The sequence below is a fragment of the Phyllobates terribilis genome, unplaced genomic scaffold (genome assembly GCF_046119375.1).
Source record: "Phyllobates terribilis strain yellow unplaced genomic scaffold, ASM4611937v1 Scaffold_168__1_contigs__length_4147262, whole genome shotgun sequence".
Taxonomy (NCBI): Eukaryota; Metazoa; Chordata; class Amphibia; order Anura; family Dendrobatidae; genus Phyllobates; species Phyllobates terribilis.
The window spans coordinates 2,894,834-2,914,793 of record NW_027362928.1 but is presented as its reverse complement, the minus strand read 5'-3'; the positions used below and the strand labels follow the sequence as shown (position 1 = coordinate 2,914,793).

Here is a 19,960-nt window from a genome sequence, read left to right as displayed (position 1 = left end):
TACAGGAACTGGCGCTTCTAGCTTTGACGTCAAGGCGTGGGGCGTGTCCGGGGCTTAGCGCTCTTTTGAAGGTACGCCCCTTATTTTCCCGCGGTTACGCCCTTCTTCTTGCTCAACGGCCCAACAATGGCGGCAACCTTCACCACAACTTTACGTACACAGTTCAGAATAAAGGCGCACAGTACCCGGTGGCAACGGGCACAACACTCTGTCGTTGCAGCGGGCACGTAATCCTGTTCGTGACGCCAGTTGGAGATGACTAGCCCAGGGGATGGGGGAAGACTCGGTTACCCGGGCCTTTAGCCTTAAGGAGGTCGCGGTGGTCGGCTCCCGGGCCCGTACTCTGGGGTCTCTCTTTAAAAAGGCGTTGATAGATGTTAAGTTTATAAAAGTTCGTGACGCCACCTGTGGCTTCTGGTGAGGATCACCAGCGCTGCGCAGTCCACTGAGGCCAATGATAAGGCAGCTGGATGGTATAGCTCCCACAGATGGAGCTAGGCCTCAGGGCAGTGTATGACGGGGTATGCAGGACAGAGAGACTCAGCCGCGTCAGAGCAAGAACAGGGACAGACACGATAGTCACTTCAGTACCTTTTACTGATGGAAATTCAGGCACTCCCCGGAGCAATGTAGGGTGAAGGGTGTATGTCCGGATCCTCCCCAATGAGCGGGTTTTGGGCCTCCTGTTCCTTGCCTCTGCTTAGTAAGTTTCTGACCTGCCTGAAGCTAGGCCTAACTTTGTCTCTGTCCTGCGCTGGCTGTCCTTGTGGTAGGGCCTTCTCTTGGAGTGCACTCTCCCGACCTACGGGGCCTATGTGTCTCCTGGCTCTGGTACGTATCAGCCCTTTAGCGATCCTGGGACTTGTAGTTCTCCAGGGATTCCGGTTATATCTTACTGGGTCGTGGATATCCCGGTAAGCTTCGGACCCGGTGTCCGGTAAATTCTTCTTCGGGGTGAGCTAGTTAAGCTCCTCTGCCCCCTATGTACTAACTCTCTCTACTCGCCTTCGGCCTACTCGGGCCCTCAATAGGCTACTCGCACTAACGGCAGCTTGCCGCGCTTCACCGATCTTATGGCACCGGCACACCTAAGCTCACTATTCTGAGCTACGACTCAACCGGGCTCAACTCTGTATTCAGGCTTGCACTAACTGAACTCTCCAGAGGAATTGCGGAGTCACTGAGCTCCACTGCAGACTGCCCTGTTTCTGTGTCTCACTCTGCAGGAACTGACTGCCTGGCTCCACCTTCCCTTCTTTATATATCCCTAACAGCTCCCTCTGGTGGTCTGAGGTGGAAGGTGGAGATGTGTGAATGGTTATGGGGGCCTCTTGTGGAGGAATCCGTCAATACACCCTTCTAGGATCTGTGATACCAAGCACAGCTGGGCTTCACACAGGGTCTGGACTTATAAAGAGGGGAAGAGGGAGGAAGAAGAGGATTATTGGGTGAAAGCCAGGAGGAGAGGAGAAAAAGAACATGGGACACACAATTTAACCCCTTCAGCAGGGCACAGCAGTCAAGGGGCATTCAATTAAAGATTGACGTGCCCTGCAGACTGCTGAGACCCAACAACAATATTTCCTCAAAAAGTCCCATGGAATAACGACAACACACAGATCTTAACCAAAACTCCTTTTAATGGGTAGAAGTCGGTCACAGCCAAAAAGGACATGCTCAGTATTTAACCGGTATAAAACTCGGTTAAGGCACTATTGGCCAGCTGAAACGGGTGCAAATCCATATGCCACAGCTGGACTCCCAGCGCAAGTCAGACTTCGTCCCGGAAAAAAACATCAAGATGGAGAAAATGACCGCTAAGGAGGAGCGGAGTATTTATACTGCGCTCCGCCCCCCACCCATTTGGTAAAAAGCTTGTTCTATGCTATCCTGGAGACCGGAGAGAAAAATATCCAGCCCTATTTCCGTCAGATGGACTCCATCGGGTAGCATAAGACTGGAATTGTCTCCCTCAAGTTGGTGATGCCTCATGACCACTCCGGCCTTAAAACGGATAAAGCGGGACAAGCGGGCATTAAGCGTGCGCACAGAACGTTCAACTGCCGCCACATCTCTCGCGCCCTGCCATGCAACACGTGACATGACCTCTGACCAAATCAGAGTAAGCTCTGGAAAAAGTCTGTGGAATTTATCCACGTCGGAGCGCATGATTGTGAGGAGTTCCGCTAGGTGAAAGGAGCAGAGATCATTCCCGCCCGCATGCAGGACTAGAATTAAGGGAGAGGAAGCAGTCTGAGCTATCCGCACCACCTCGGGAAGAACCTGAGGCCAGGTCAAGCCTCTTATTCCTCTCAAAAAAACGTTGATGCCGTGGAACCCAAGACCTCTGCCACCTGGTCGACGTTCTGCTCTTTGGGATGCCCAGAAGATGTAAGAGTGGCCCAGTATCCTCACTGTGTGTTTTACACCATCTATGAAGAGATAATAAAGTTAGTGAAGCAATAAATTCGGTCTGATGTATCTTGCAAAACAGGAGGAACGCCATCTACCAATGTGCTGGATCTCGGAGTTAGGCAAACCAGCACGGGCTGCTTCGGTAGCAGCTGCTATCCTAAAGGAGTACGTACCAAATACCTTGAGAGGAAGGCCTACGAAAGCTAAACATTTCCAAAAAAACTAGATTGAAATTGAAAAACCGTAAGAGGAGAACCATCCTCATGTGAGAAAAAGGAGTCACCAGATCGCCAGAATGATAAGTAATTATTAACAAGGGTTAAAGGACAAATAGGACCGGGGATGGTAAGAAGGGGAACCCATGAACAAATACCGGACGGGTCAATTTTCGATTTCCGAAAGTGGATACGGAGACCTCGGTCACAGGGAGTGATACCATCATACTGGAGTCCTCCTGAAGTGCGCTTGGATGGGGACACCAATTCACTAATGCGCAAAGCACCAAACCAAAAAACGCGAGTCAAAAAGCGGCAGAGAGTAGAGCAGACTTGAAAGGAGAAGAGCGGACAGCGGGAGTGGGTTGATTAGGCGGGTAAGTAAACTGAAAGAAATGGGCCGTCTGTTCTCCTGACGAGTGTGCTCCCTCCTCCAATCCATAATAGCCTGCCGAATGATGAAAACCTTAGTAACATCGTTCCAACCTAAGAGGCGAAAATAAACACCGAGATCAGATAGGCGGTTCTGTGCAACGGCTCCTGAAACACCCATGCTACGCAAGTAAAGTAAATATTCGATTGTGACCTCCAGACGGGCAGCGTCGGATGCTGCTGCTGATCTATCCCCAAATAGGTTATGCCACTCATTCCATGCCTTACCGTAAGAACGCCATGTAGATGAGGCCACTGAAGATCTCACCAACTCCATCAATCTTTCTCTACCACCTCCCACATGAGGGATGGGCATGGATGCCCCTCTGGTTTGGCTGCGGGGAAACATTCCCGGAATTTCTGCCAATCGAAACGAGAAAGAGAATCAGCAATGACATTATTTGTACCCGGAACATGGCGGGCTTAAAACCAGATGTTTAAACGTAAGCATTTTAATACCAGGAATCTGAGTAATTTGATAACCAGGGGAGATGAGGATGACAAGTGATTTATGGCGTGTACAATACTCATATTGTCAGTCCAATAACAGATCCGTTTATCCCTGAGGGATGGGCCCCATAAAGAAATGGCTGTGATGATAGGAAATAACTCTAACCAAGTAAGGTTTTTAACCCAGCCCTCAGTGCGCCAAGATTCCGGCCAAGGTTCGGCACACCATTGGTCTCCAAAAATGACACTGAAACCAGTAGATCCAGCGGCATCGGAAAAAAGGGAGAGATCCTCATTAGTCAATTCCGATGACTAAAAGAATGTATATCCATTATAGGACAAGAGGAACTCCTTCCCAACCAGCAAGTCTGCTTTCAAAGGAGGTTTTATCCGAATTCTATGATGGGGAAGCTTGATGCTTTTGGTCGAGAGGGATAAACGTCTGGAAAAATTCTCCCCATAGGCATTACTGTGCAAGCAAAGTTAAGGAGGCCTAGCATGGACTGCATTTGACATAGTGTTACTTTGAGGACAGAACAAAATCCTTCAATCTGGGACAGCAATTTTGAATTTTTTTCTGAGGGAAGGCGAAAAACCATGGCAACGGAATCAATCTCAATTCCTAAAAAGGATAGCGAAGTAGTAGCAAAAGTTTTTCCACTGGATAAGGGAACGCCAAAATACGACGCGAAAAAAATAAAATTGTCCAGCAAAAATTGACAGGACCTGGAATCTGGTGGTCCCACAAAAAGAAAATCGTCAAGATAATGGATTATAGCGGAGGAACCTGTTTCATACTTAACCACCCATTCTAGGAAAGAACCAAATAATTCAAAATAATAGCAAGAGATGGAACAACCCATGGGAAGGCAGGTAGATCTCACATCACCGTTACTTTCTGAGTAGCAACGTCTTCGGAAAGTTTATGAAGCTACATTTACAGAAAACATTGGTCCACTGGCTTTACTAAACGCCATCTACAAATTCGAGCTTCAAGATTTGGAGAGGTGTGTATTGCAAGAATTTTTATCACCCAACCACTTTGAGTAGCAGAAGGAGAGATAGCATTAGCAAACTCTCAAGAACTATCTGCATTCTACAATGACGGAACAACGGTTAAACAGCCGAGCCCTTCTGTCAATTGAACATGAGCTCGCCAGACACCTGAATATTAAAGACCTGATTAAGGATTTTTCTAACCAGCAGGTAAAACGACTGCCTGTTCCATACATGTAAATTTGCATCTTCACATCTTCTACATGTAGCCAGTTTTACATTAGTGTGTTATTGCCATGTATGTTCCCCTGTATTATGGATGAGTGTCCTAGCCTGACTGCGGGATTACTGACCCAAAGTCCTAGCATTAGACAGATGTAACAGATCGGATAGTAATGTTTCAGTTCTGAGACCTGCACCTGACTGACCCTGCGATGCACTATCCGTACCCCAGATGGGAATACCCATTTAATATTAGGGCTCAGTTTTTAGGATAGAGCGCACTATTGTTTGTTGTTCTTGAATTTATGGAAATACATCTTTATTATTATGGTTAATTTCCTTAGATCGTGTGCAAAACTGTTTGTTGTTTTAATATGTTTTCTGACCTCACAAAATGACCTTATTTTCATTGTATTAATTGGTTATACGTTTTGTCTTTGTTTTGTTACATTATAATTTTGCACTTTACATAATTGACCAAAGGATTTAACTAAATGACTCTTATGAAAAATAGATTTAATTAGCGAAATGTTTAGTGGGAATGTTTTACAAAACTTTTATGTTAAGGGCATTGACCGTGTTCTGGTTATTCTTAACCAATGTGTGTGTGAGATGATTAAAAGGCCCTTAATGCAGAAATTCAACATAGAAATATAGTCTATTTCCCATATTTCGTATTTAGTGCCGAAGTTCAAGAAAGACCATAATACTAAGTGCCTTATCATCATCTCAAACACATTGGTCAAGAATAACCAGAAAATTGCCAATCCTTTTAATCATAGTTTAACTTTTTGGAAGAATTTACTTTAAAGTTTGTCACCCCTTATATCATAAATAATAAATAAACAGAAATTGCTTTTCTAATAGAATAACACGTCCAGAAGAGATTCCTTTTCAGCAGTCACCTCATTATCATAGCCAGCAGGATTACAATGAGAGATAACAGAATCCACCATTCACATTAGGTCGTGTCACAGCTCACCTCTTCCCCTTTCCTGCACAATGACATCTGCATGTCACTAAACATGAGAACATGTATAGAAAACTCTCCCTAGGAATTAGACTCCCATATTTTGTCTTGTGATATATATACATCCATATGTCTATTGTTCATATCTCCAAACAGGCAAGACAGCAGATTTCCATAAATGTACAGAAAACAGGATACAATAATCTGAAGTCAGAAATACAGATTATAAAAAAATTATCACAATCTGGTTTCAATTAGTTTAAAAAATGTACGTCACTCATTCCCTTAAAGAAAAATAAGCAAAATATACCTAAAAAGAATATTGGATAGTTTAAGAAATGTTTAATAGGTTAGAGTAGAGTAGGGCCCTGCCAAAAGAGTCTACCTTGTCGTGGTGGCAGGCTTAAAAAATCTTTTGGCCAAAATAAAAGCTGATGGCTGTGTATGTGATATGGTGTTCGATGGGAACTGTTTATGTGTGATTGGTGAAACCGAGGTGCAGAAGCAGAGTTTTTCCAAGAGTGGGAGGTGGGACGGTGGAAAGTTTGAGGGGTGGAGGCGGGGCTGGTGTGGAGTCTCAAGGGTGCCCGGAAATGTTGCCAGTATGGGGTGCTGAAATTCCTGGTGGCAGCCCTGCTTCAGTATGTAGCAAAAATCACAGTCTCCTACTCTCCACAGGCATGTGTTCAAAGGAGTATGTTACGGATCCGGGTGGTGGAACCTCTGTGCTGCGGTGCAAGGAGGGACCAGAGGGGCGTAAGTAGCTGTCAACTCGGACTGACCAAGGTCATACGGCGGCTCAATCGACTCCGTGACCAGGGAAGACCGAGCAGAGAGACCAGGTGCTACTCTGGGACCAACCTTGTATGAGAGCAGGTGACTCCCACGGGTCAGAAGGCAGGAACTGACCGGTACAGCAGATGAGCACGGCAGGCAGGCTGACGGGTGATCCGGGTAGGCAGACTGGCAGACACGGCAGATAACAAGCAGGAGCCTCCAGATAAGCTGACTGGTAGGCACGGTAGGTAACAGGCAGGTGCTTCCAGGTAAGCAGGCGGGCAAGGCCCATAGACAGACTGGCGGACTTGACTGTAGACAGACTGTCGGGCTGGAGAGTAGACAAGCTGGCGGACTGGACTAGTAGTCAGGCTGGCGGGCTGGACTTGTAGTCAGGTTGGCGGGCTGGACTTGTAGTCAGGCTGGCGGGCTGGACTTGTAGTCAAGCTGGCGGGCTGGACTGGTAGTCAGGCTGGCAGCAGGACCTGAGGGCTGAAGCAGAGTTTAACACACAAAGCTACAACCTTGCATAGGCACCTCCATCTTGGAGGAGGTGCCTTTTATATGAGAGGTCCTCCGGTCATTGGCCGGGGACTCCTTAGGACGGCGTGCGCGGCCCCTTTAAGAGGGCGCCCTAAGCACAATGCCCGGGAAGCTGCGCGCCGGCAGAAGCAGGAGCGCCGGAGGACGCCGGGAGGGGAGCGCGGCGGTAAGAGGGACGGCGTCTCTGCCTGTCAAGGCGCAGAGACACCGATACTACAGAGTATTGTCATGACAAGCACTGGGGTGTTCAGAAAACCTCAAGCTGTCATGACAACCCTTTGGCACCCCACAATCATGATGCAGGGACAGTTAGAACAGTGTGCCCCACCTGGACCAGTCGCTGTAAATTCTGCCATCACAGATAGTTAGCGGCATATAACAGGTTAACGGTCGCTTCCCTCCACTCGCATCTGTTAGAGGCAGATGATGGCTGAATAATGCAGCCATCATTTGTCGGCTCAGTTCCCAAGTCCACATCAAAGAACGGGACCTGGGATTTGTTATTTTTTTCTATAAACCGTTTTGGTTTTTACTTTTTTTACTTTAGTCCCTTTACAGAATGTGAACCTGGTTGAGCTTTATTGCACGATGCTGCGAGGCATGATTTACAATTACAGCTGTGGGGGCCATTGTGTGAGTTGGTTGACTAAAAGAGCCCCCTACCTTTATTTGACAACCTAGATGCCACTGATACTATAGGTTGCGGCATCAAAGGCGTTAATTAAAGATAACAGCTAGGATCACAGACATTGACTGCTCAGTTCCTGCGGGAGCCCCTCAGTGATCCAGCTGGAATGGTGCCAGCACCAGAGGTGAGTATAGCTCCTATTATTTTACTTTGTGGAAACATATTGATTGAGAAGGGTTGGTCCTAGTAGTGAACATCAGAGAGAGACTTGCGGCCTAGCCGGAAAACCCAGTGATCCCCGCTAGGGCCAGAGCTTCATAGAGAACTTACATGGAAACTCACACGACTGGGCACACCACCTTTGTGAAGAGAACATTAACGTTAAATAGTGAAAGACTTTCTCTGCTATCCCAAGCTTACTGTTATTAGTTCTACTGTTGATTTGCCTTGTTACTAACACTTTACAGTTTAAAGTATATACCGTATATACTCGAGTATAAGCCAACTGTTTCCGCACACTGAACTCATCATCTTTCCTTCATCTCGCATATCTTCCCCACCTGATCTTTCTATCACAATAAATGACATCACACTTTCCCCGGTCCCCGGAGTAACCCCTGACTCTGCCCTGTCCTTCAAACCCCACATCCAAGCTCTTGCCACCTCCTGTGGCCTCCAGCTCAAAAGTATTCCCAGAATCCATCCTTTCCTCAACCCTCAATCTATTAAACTGCTTGTTCATGCCCTCATCATCTCCCGCCTCGACTACTGCAACACCCTCCTCTGTGGCCTACCTGCTAACACTCTCGCACCCCTCCAGTCCATCCCCAACTCTGCTGCTCGACTGGTTCATCTCTCGCCTCACTATTCCTCTGCTACCCCCCTTTGCAAATACCTTCACATGCTAATAATAATAATAAAAAGTAATTTTTCATTTAACTTTGCATGAAGCCCTGTGGGTTATACAAAATTTCTGAATACGGTTTTGAATATTTTGAGGTGTATACATGACATATAGATCCCTCAAAATCTTTTCAAATGTGTAGATGGTCCTGAAAAACTGAGGGATGGGACATTTCATTGGCATACAAAATTCAAAGTACAAAAATGAGACTTTTTCTAAATATTTATCAAATTTCCGATATTTTTTATATAAATGTCTATCATATTGACCTAAATTTACCACGAACGTAAACTACAATGTGTCAAGAAAAAAATTATTACCACATAAAATGGCACATATTAGTTTAAAAAATTTGGCTTGGTCAGGAAAGTAAAAAGTACCTTAAGTGGGAAGGGGTTAAAGAGTTATTCCCAATATATGTAATAATTCTGAAGTGGAGCAGACTCCACAATACAAACTGTTTATTTTATTAAAATAAATACATTTCTTAGACCTGATGAGGCTTGTTTGGTTGCATTAAAAATCCACTTGCTTTTGAGCCGAAACATTGGCACCTGTTCACACGGGCCAATAAATACACCATTTTTTATGTAATTTTCTATTAAGTGCTACCATCTTTTTTGCTTACTTATATGCCGACACTGGGGTATCGTGTGCCGGGACCCTTGGAGCTCTCACCGCCATAAAACCTGAACGGCCGTGCAGTCCCTCCGCCTCTTATGGGACGTGCTGGTGAAGGTGCGTACGCAATGACATCATCGCGTACGCGTCTGCATAGAGGGCCAAGATGCCAGTACAGAAGTGCAGCTGCAGGGGATTATATGAGAGGTAAGTATCAATTTATTTATTTTTAATAGAATTAATTAAATGGTCTTGGGGGAGAGCTCATGATGAACTGGGAGTGGAGGTTGGGGAAAGCACTTGGAGAATAGGGAGTGGGGGAAGGGGAGAGCACATGATGAATTGGGAGTGGGGGGGGAGAGAGCACATGGTGAATTGGGGGTGGGGAGAGCAAATGATGATTTTGGAGTGGGGGTGGGGAGAGCTCATGATGAACTGAGAGTCGGGGTGGGGAGAGCACATGGAGAATTGGAAGTGGGGGGTGAGGAGAGCACAAGGTGAACTGGAATTAAGGGGTGGGGAGAGCACATGGTGAACTGGGAGTGGGGGGTGGGGAGAGCACATGGTGAATTGGGAGTGAGGAGTGGATAGAGCACATTATTAATTGGGGGTGGGGAGAGCACATGGTGGGTGGGGAGAGCAAATTATGAATTGAAGGTGGGGGGTGGAGAGAGCAAATGGTGAATTGCGAGTGGGGGATGGGGAGAGCACATGGTGAATTGGGGGTGGGGAGAGCAGATAATGATCTGGGGGGTGGGGAGAGTACATGGTGAATTGGAAGTGGGGGGTGGGGAGAGCATATGCTGAATGGGGGGGTGAGGAGAGCAAATGATGAATTGGGAGTGGTTGGGGAGAGCAAATGATTAATTGAGAGAGGTGAGTGGGGAGAGCAAATTGTGAATTGGGAGTGTGGAGAGCACATGGTGAATTGGGGGTGGGGAGAGCAAATGATGAAGTGGGGGTGGGGAGAGCAAATGGTGAATTGGGGGTGGGGAGAGCAAACGGTGAATTGGGAGTGGTGGGTGGGGAGAGCAAATGGTGCATTGGGAGTGGGGGTGGGGAGAGCTAATGGTAAATTGGGAGTGGGGAGAGAAAATGGTCAATTGGGAGGGAGCGGTAGTGAGAGCTAATGGTGAATTGGGAGTGTGGAGTGCACATGATGAATTGGGGGTGGGAAGAGCAAATGGTGAATTGGGAATAGGGGGTGGGGAGAACTAATGGTGAATGGAGCAAATAGTGAGTGGGGGGTGGGGAGAGCAAACGTTGAATTGGAAGTGGGGGTAGAGAGCAGATGGTGAATTAGGAGTGCGGGTGGGGAGAGCAAATGGTGAATTGGGAGTGGAGGGTGGGGTGAGCAAATGGTGAATTGGGAGTGGAGGGTGGGGAGAACAAATGGTGAATTGGGAGTGGGGAGAGCAAATGATGAGTTGGGAGTGGGGAGAGCAAATGGTGAATGGGGAGTGGGGATGGGGGGAGCAAATGGTGAATTGGGAGTGGGGGGTGGGGAGAGCTAGTGGTGAATTTGGAGTGGGGAAAGCTAATGGTGAATTTGGAGTGGGGAGAGCAAATGTTGAATGGGGGGTGGGGAGAGCTAATGGTGAATTGGGAGTGGGGGAGAGCAAATAATGAATTGGGAGTGGGGGAGAGCAAATGATGAATTGGGAGTGGGGGAGAATAAATGATTATGAATACAGGTTGGGAGAGAGCATGAACATGACATAATGAATTGGAGTGGAGGGGTTCATGTAAATATAATGAATTGGGGGAGCGGAAGGTACAGAGTGGGGGGTGTTGAGGATGCAGGAGTGTGACTGGTAATGAATTGGGAAAGAGTACAGGTGCTATTTAATTTATATATTTATTGGGTGGAGAAAGTGGCTATTTACAGTTAGTGGGGGGGGCCGTGGTGGATTACAATTTGTATTTGGAATGGTGGGTTGCATAATAACTAATTATATATTAATGGTGGGTGCACATCTGTATTCAGCTGCGTAATGTAGAAATTGGGGAATGTGCTCTAGATAACTGTGTGCTATTTTATGCAGAGACGAGTCCTGGCTGGAAGAAGTGAGGTCGGTCTGCGCTGGATGAAAGTGAAAAAAAGCGAAGATGAAGGACTTCAACTAGAGACGTCACTTGTGAGTCAGTGTGTTCTCTGTACAATGACACTATATACTAATGTGCAGAGCTCCTGTGTATGTCACTGGTGATCACTGTATTACCTGTACACTATACACTATATGGAGAGCTCCTGTGCATAATGTCACTGGTGATCACTGTATTACCTGTACACTATATACACAGCTCCTATGTATAATGTCACTGGTGATCACTGTATTACCTGTACACTGACACTATATACAGAGCTCCTGTGTATAATGTCACTGGTGATCACTGTATTACCTGTACACTATATACACAGCTCCTATGTATAATGTCACTGGTGATCACTGTATTACCTGTACACTGACACTATATACAGAGCTCCTGTGTATAATGTCACTGGTGATCACTGTACACCGTCTACTATGTAGAGAGCTCCTGTGTATAATGGCACTTATGGTAATATTAGTATTTTTTTTTTTTTTTATTAATGATCAGTATTGTATTATTTGGTCACTATGTGGTGGTAATATGTGGTCCGGTCATGGTGTGGCGGTATTTGTCCCTTACACTGTGTGCAGAATTATTAGGCAAGTTGTATTTTAGAGGATTATTTTTATTATTGATCAACAACTATGTTCTCAATCAACCCAAAAGACTCATAAATATCCAAGCTTAATATTTTTGGAAGTTGGAGTGTTTTTTTTTTAGATTTGGCTATCTTAGGAGGATATCTGTGTGTGCAGGTAACTATTACTGTGCAGAATTATTAGGCAACTTAATAAAAACCAAATATAATCCTATGTCAGTTGTTTATTTTCACCAGGTAAACCAATATCAGTGCACAAAATTTAGAAATAAACATTTCTGACATGCAAAAACAAAAACCAAAAAAATTAGTGATCATTATAGCCACCTTTCTTTATGATGACACTCAACAGCCTTCCATCCATAGATTCTGTCTGTTGCTTGATATGTTTTCGATCAACATTGCGTGCAGCAGCCACCACAGCCTCCCAGACACTGTTCCGAGAGGTGTACTGTTTTCACTCCCTGTAGATCTCACATTTTATGATGGACCACAGGTTCTCTATGGGGTTCAGATCAGATGAACAAGGGGGCCATGTCATTATTTTTTCTTCTTTTAGACCTTTACTGGCCAGCCACGCTGTGGAGTAGTTGGATGCATGTGAGGGAGCATTGTCCTGCATTTAAATCATGTTTTTTTTGAACGATACCGACTTCTTCCTGTACCACTGCTTGAAGAAGTTGTCTTCCAGAAAGTGGCAGTAGGTCTGAGAGTTGAGCTTCACTCCATCCTCAACCCGAAAAGGTCCCATAAGTTCATCTTTGATTATATCAGCCCATACCAGTACCCCACCTCCACCTTGCTGGCGTCTGAGTCGAAGTGGAGCTCTCTGCCCTTTACTGATCCAGCCTCTGGCCCATCCATCTGGCCCATCAAGAGTCACTCTCATTTCATCAGTCCATAAAACCTTTGAAAAATCAGTCTTAAGATATTTCTTGGCCCATTCTTGACATTTTATCTTATGTTTCTTGTTCAAAGGTGGTCGTTTTTCAGCCTTCCTTACCTTGGCCATGTCCCTGAGTATCGCACACCTTGTGCTTTTTGATACTCCAGTAACGTTGCAGCTCTGAAATATGGCAAAGCTGGTGGCGAATGGCATCTTGGCAGCTTCACGCTTGATTTTCGTCAATTCATGGGCAGTTATTTTGCGCCTTTTTTGGCCAACACGCTTCTTGCGACCCTGTTGGCTATTTGCCATGAAACGCTTGATTGTTCGGTGATCACGCTTCAAAAGTATGGAAATTTCAAGATTGCTGCATCCCTCTGCAAGACATCTCACAATTTTGGACTTTTCAGAGCCCGTCAAATCTCTCTTCTGACCCATTTTGCCAAAGGAAAGGAAGTTGCCTAATAATTAAGCACACCTTATATAGGGTGTTGTTGTCATTAGTCAACACCTCTCCTCATTACAGAGATGCACATCACCAGATTTACTTAATTGGTAGTTGGCTCTCAAGCCTATGCAGCTTGGAGTAGGACAACATGTATAAAAATTATCATGTGATCAAAATACTTATTTGCCTAATAATTCTGCACACAGTGTATATGTGGTATTATTTGGTGACCATTTGGTGGTAATATGTGGTCTGGCCATGGTGTGGCGGTATTTTTTCCTTGTATGTGGTATTATTTGATCACTATGTGGTGGTAATATGTGGTCTGGCCATGGTGTGGCGGTATTTTTTCCTTGTATGTGCTATTATTTGATCACTATGTGGTGGTAATATGTGGTCTGGTCATGGTGTGGCAGTATACCTTGTATGTGGTATTATTTGGTGACTATGTGATGGTAAATTGTGGTCCGGCTATGGTGTGATGGTTTTTGTTCCTTGAATGTGATATTATTAGTCATTTTAAAAAATGTATGTGACACATTCCTTTAAAGAAAAAGAAATAAAAATATACCTAAAAAGAGTATTGGATATTTTAAGAAAGGTTTAATAGGTTAGAGTAAAGTAGGGCCCAGCCAAAAGAGTCTAACTTGTCGTGGTGGTTGATTAAAAAAATCTTTTGGCCAAAACAAAAGTTGCTGGCTATGTATGTGATATATGGTTGAGTGGGAACTGTAAATCTGTGATTGGTGAGGGCGTGGTGCAGAAGTGGAGTTTTTCCAATATTTGGTGGTGGGACTGTGGAAGTTTCGAGGGGTGGAGGTGGAGCTGGGGTGGAGCCTGGGCGGAGTCTCAAGGGAGCTTGAAAATGTTGCCAATATTGGGCCCTGAAATTCCTGGTGGCAGCCCTCTATCTATCTGTCTATCTAAATAACAAAGTAAGGCTATGTGTGTTATGATCTGCAAGAAGAAATAAGGAAAGATAGGGGAAAGCTGTCCCTACAGTAAGACTAAGCTGAATCCCTACGATGTAGCGGGCTGCCTGTTCCTAGTCAACAGACCCACTTTTTTCTTCGGCTAGTCTGAACGAAGACCTATAGAATTAAGGAAGGGCTCCTAAAGAACTAAGGACTGGGACAAAAATGGGACACTTCCTAAACAGAAATTGTTGTAGAACACAAAAGACAAATTGACAAAAAGTACTAGAGGTCCAAGAGGACCAAGCAAACTGACAGAGCTAGGCACCGAAGCACCAGGCTAGCAAAACAGTCAAACAACACTGAAGTCCAGCAAAGCCAGAAGGGCAGAGCTGGAATATATAGGCAGGTGGTCACGTGGCCACAAAACACAAGATAGCAAAAACTAACAGGAGGGTTCTAACAGAACCCCCTCTTCTATGAGGATCCTCCTGATCCTCCAGGCCCAGGCCTTTGAGGAAACCTCCTGTGGAAAGCTTTAACTAGCCTAGGAGCAGAGACATCATCCGTCCTTACCCAGGAGTAGTCTTCGGGACCGAAACCCTTCCAGGAGACAAGATACTGTAATTTCCCTCTATGCCATCTAGAATTCAAAATACGAGAAATTTCATATTCGCCGTCTTCCACCACAGGAGGAACTGTGACAGTGGCGTCCCTATTAGATTCGTCAGCCTTTTTCAAGAAGGAAACATGAAATACAGGATTAATCTTCCAGGAAGTAGGGACATCCAACCTAACAGCAGGTGGGTTAACAACCTGAAGCACTTTAAATGGACCCACAAACTTAGGACCCAGTTTTTTAGAGGGAATCCTCAAACGCAGGTTCTTCAAGGACAACCAAACCATGTCACCCACAGTAAACAAAACCTCTTTACGTTTCCTGTCAAAATACTTCTTGGACTTTTTGTTAGCCTCTTGAAGGTTACAACGTACATTAGTCCAAACTCTCTCTAAATCACCGGAAAAATTCTCCTCCTCCGGCACCGCCGACCCCAATTTGGAGAAAGAACCAAAAGACGGATGTCTCCCAGTACAACAAAAAAAAAGGAGAACACCCAGCAGAGGAGGATGTATGACTGTTAAGAGCAAATTCTGCGAGAAGCAGAAACTCCGACCACACCTCTTGATTGTCCGCCACAAAGCAACGCAAAAACTGCTCAACATCCTGGTTCTTTCTTTCAGTCTGTCCATTAGACTCAGGATGATAACCAGACGAAAATGACAAATGGACTCCCAACCTGCACAAAAAGCACGCCAAAAGCAAGCCACAAACTGAGGTCCTCTATCAGAAACAATATCCGTGGGAACACCATGGAGCTTGACAATCTCCTTAACAAATGCCTTAGCGAGTGTCTTGGCGCAGGGCAACTTAATGAATGGAACCAAATGACACATCTTACTAAAACGGTCCACGACCACCCAGATGACAGTAAAACCCTCGGACACAGGAAGATCAGTAATAAAATCCATAGTGAGATGCGTCCAAGGCGCACTAGGAACATCCAGAAGGCAAAGCAACCCCGCAGCAGGAGTATGTGAAGCCTTTGACCTAGCGCACACAGTACACTGACACACTCACTTGATGACTTCCTTCTGCCATCCAGGCCACCAAAAACTGCGACTGATCAGTCTCTTAGTCTCCGAAATTCCTGGATGACCTGCCAACAGAGACTCATGACACTCCACAAACAAATCTCTCCTAAAGGCTCCAGGCACGAACAACCTCCCATGGGGAGTGTTAGATGGAGCATCATCTTGAGCTTTCAGAATCCCATTCTCCAAAACAGAGTCCAAAGCCGCCACCACAACTCCTTTCTGTAAAATGCTCTCCTCCTCCTCGGCACCGACCGTAGGAGAGAAGCTGCGAGATAAAGCATTGGCTTTAACATTCTTAGTACCAGGGAAATAGGTAACAGAAAAATGAAACCGAGAAAAAAAAAGTGCCCACCTAGCTTGACGGGCATTCAAGCGCTTGGCAGCATCCAGATAAATCAAATTCTTATGATCTGTGAAAACCTGAATAGGAAATCTAGCGCCTTCCAAAAAATGACGCCAATGTTCAAACGCGAGTTTAATAGCCAGCAGCTCCCGATTTCCAACATCATAATTCAGTTCGGTTTCCGAAAAAATTTTCGAAAAGAAGGCACAAGGATGTACTCCACCCTTGTTCTCCTGAGACAAAACTGCTCCGACCCCCACCGATGAAGCATCGACCTCGACCAAAAAAGGCTTGGTCTCATCAGGCTGCATAAGGATAGGGGCAGAACTGAACCTCTCTTTGAGATACTCAAAAACTTCAATGGCCTCAGTAGTCCACTGGGCCGTATTCGCACCTTTCCTGGTGAGATCGGTTAGAGGTTTAACAATTACAGAAAAATTCTTAATGAATTTCCTGTAATAATTGGCAAAACCCAAAAATCTCTGTATAGATTTCAAACCAATAGGCCTAGGCCATTCCTGCACAGCCTGAACCTTCACAGGGTCCATCTCAAAGCAATCGCTGGAGACAATGTAGCCCAAAAAACAAATTTTCTGCACAGCAAACTCACATTTCTCCAGATTAGCAAAGAGTGAAATATCACCCAATAACTGCAAAACTTCACGTACACTCTGCCAATGGGACTCCAGATCTGGTGAATAAATCAAAATGTCATCCAAATACACAACCACATTCTTACCAATCAGAGGTCTCAGGATGTCATTAATAGGGTTCTGAAAAAATGCAGGTGCATTGGTAAGACCAAAAGGCATCACCAGATTTTCAAAATGACCTACCGGAGTGTTAAAAGCAGTTTTCCATTCATCACCCTCCTTCACACGTAACAAATTGTATGCCCCCCGGAGATCAATTTTGGAGAACCACTTGTCTCCCACTAACTGGTTAAACAAGTCAGGAATTAACGGTAACGGGTAGGAATTGCGTACGGTAATCTTATTTCACGAAAATCCAGACATGGACATAAACCGCCGTCCTTTTTTTTAACAAAGAAGAATCCGACTGCCACAGGCGACTTAGAAGGTCTAATGTGACTAGCAACCAGGCTAGTCTCTTTGTACTCCTCCAAGGCCTTTCTTTCAGGGATAGTCAGTTTAAACAAGCGACTTTTGGGAAGAGTAGCACCCAGAACAAACTCAATGGCGCAATCATAATCCCTATGAGGAGGTAAAACTTGCGACTCCTCCAAAAAAACCCTCCAAAAATCTTGAATAGGTACAGGTAATTCCACTTTTTCCACAGCCGCAGAGCGACCATTACAACATTTATCATAGCACTTCGGACTCCAAAACTTAATCACATTAGTAGACCAGTCCAATAAAGGATTGTGCAGTTTTAACCAAGGCAATCCTAGAACAACTGGAGAGGGTAAATTATCCAAAACAACCAAGTCCAAAATTTCTTGGTGAACTCCATTGATAGTGCGAGAAAATACTGCAACCTTGTGAGTAATACAGTTCAAAGGAGTGTTATCAATTGCAACCACAGAAATAAGTGATGACAAAGGTTTGGATTTCAATTTAAGGTTTTCCAAAAACCCTTTATCAATCACATTAAGTGCTGAACCACAATCCACAAATACCTGAAATTCAATCAAATCTCCCTGCAGAGTAGTACTCCCAGAAAGAAATACTCTTGCAGAGCATAAACAAGCTATACGGGCGTAACTGACCTTTTTTTTTCTTTACTTAAATGACGCTCACAATATTTAATCAAATGGTCACCTTTACCACAATAAAGACACAATCCCTCAGCGAATCTCCAGTCTTTTTCCTGAGAGTGGAGTGACATCTCCCCAACCTCCATCGGTTCCCCGCCGTCAGTGCAGATTTTCTGGGGACTAGGACCTGACATTACAGGAGTCTTTACGTCATTGAGCCTGCACCTCAGTCTCCTGTCTATACGAACAGCTAACTGCATAGCCTCCTGCAGAGTCTCAGGTGCAGGGAATGCAATTAGCAAATCCTTAACCCTTTCACTCAGACCAGCAAGAAATAAACATCTAAGCGCCGAATCATTCCACTTAACTTCTGAAGCCCATCTCCTGATGTGTGTGAAATAATTTTCAACATCATCAGACCCCTGATTCAAACGTCTAAGTTCTGATTCAGCAGATGAGATTCGATCAGGATCGTCATATAATAGCCCCATAGCAGAAAAAAATTCTTCAACAGAATTTAAACACGGATCATTAGGCTGGAGGGAAAAGGCCCAACCCTGTGGTTCTTTGCGCAAAAGTGACATAATAAAACCAATGCGCTGTGATTCATTCCCAGAGGAACTTGGTCTCAAACGAAAATATAACAAATAAGCATTTTTAAAGGAAAAAAATCTTGCTGTTTACCATAAAAAACATCAGGCAGTCCTACCTTTGGTTCCACAAAATGCGCTCCAGGACAGCTACTCACGTGTTGCTGAAGCTCGGCCACCTCCAGAGACAATCCTTGCACGCGTTGAGCCAACTCCTGGACGGAAACCATACTGATCCCTGAATTTCTTTCCTTTTAGTTTTTTTTTTGGGCTGGACTTACTGTTGTGATCTGCAAGAAGAACTAAGGAAAGATAGGGGAAAGCTGTCCCTACAGTAAGACTAAGCTGAATCCCTACGATGTAGCGGGCTGCCTGTTCCTAGTGAACAGACCCACCTTCGTCCTCGGCTAGTCTGAACGAAGACCTATAGAATTAAGGTAGGGGTCCCTAAAGAACTAAGGACTGGGACAAAAATGGGACACCTCCTAAACAGAAATTGTTGTAGAACACAAAAGACAAACTGACAAAAAGTACTAGAGGTCCAAGAGGACCAAGCAAACAGAGAAAGGCACAGAAGCACCAGGCTAGCAAAACAGTCAAACAACACTGAAGTCCAGCAAAGCCAGAAGGGAGGAGCTGGAATATATAGGTAGATCGTCACGTGACTGCAAAACACAAGATAGCAAAAACTAACAGGAGGGTTCTAACAATGTGCCCACGATGCAGAAATGCTCCGGATTTTTCCTGAGCGTTTCTGCATCTCCCCTGGCAGAAAAAACGCATGTGGATTGTACGTGCGGATTGTACATGCGGATTGTACATGCGGATTGTACATGCGTTTTTCCTGCCAGGGACATGCGGATGTGAAGCGTTCTTCACATGCATTTCCGCATGCGGTTTGACAAGTGCTTTCCAAGCGATTTTAGCATCACTTGGAAAGTGCTTGACAACTTGGTCACACTATATAAATCCATGCAACCAGCATGGATTTATATAGTGTGACCCAAGAGAATGTCAAAAAATAAATATTTACTTACCTTCTGATGGCCCCCGGTGTCTAGCTTCACCGTCCCGGCTGCCGGCAGATCATGTTACACTGAAGGACCTGCCGACGTCAGTGTCGCGTGACCCGTCACATGACTATGACGTCAGCGCAATTCCTTCAGTCCATCGAACTGCCGGCATGAGAGGAGGAGCTCATCGGGGGCCGCCAGAAGGTAAAAAATAAATATATACTTATTTTATTCATTTTTTTTTACAATTTTCTATGGTACAAGGGTCCGGAGGAGAGTCTCCTCTTCTCTAGACCTGGGTACGATCCACACATTAGAACGCATGGAATGCGCATCTACATATACAGTGATGCGTAATCCATGCGATCTAATGCAAGTAAATGGCGGCGAAAACGCAGCACTTCCGCAAAATAATTGGTAGTGCTGCGTTTTTTTCTGCAATGATAATCCGCAGTGGAAATTTCCGCAGCATGTGCACAGCACATGCGGATTATCATTGGGGACCATGGCAGGCCTTCTACCATGCGT

The 19,960-nt window shown here is 45.1% G+C and overlaps 1 protein-coding gene across 2 annotated transcripts in view; it reads right to left on the bottom strand.

The window, feature by feature from the left end:
* Positions 1-1,622: 1,622 nt before the first annotated feature.
* The window catches only part of LOC141207942 (uncharacterized), a 50,610-nt gene continuing 32,272 nt past the window's right edge, over positions 1,623-19,960 (bottom strand). The window contains exons 3-5 of one of the 2 annotated variants that reach the window (XM_073664510.1): positions 6,562-6,969; positions 3,291-3,422; positions 1,623-2,432 (exon numbers count right to left, since the gene is read on the bottom strand). In XM_073664510.1, coding sequence (XP_073520611.1) covers positions 1,837-2,432; positions 3,291-3,422; positions 6,562-6,769 — 936 coding nt within the window. In that variant the 5' untranslated portion in view covers positions 6,770-6,969 and the 3' untranslated portion in view covers positions 1,623-1,836. The remainder of the gene's footprint in view (positions 2,433-3,290; positions 3,423-6,561; positions 6,970-19,960) is intronic. The other variant, XR_012278214.1, reaches the window with a different exon arrangement.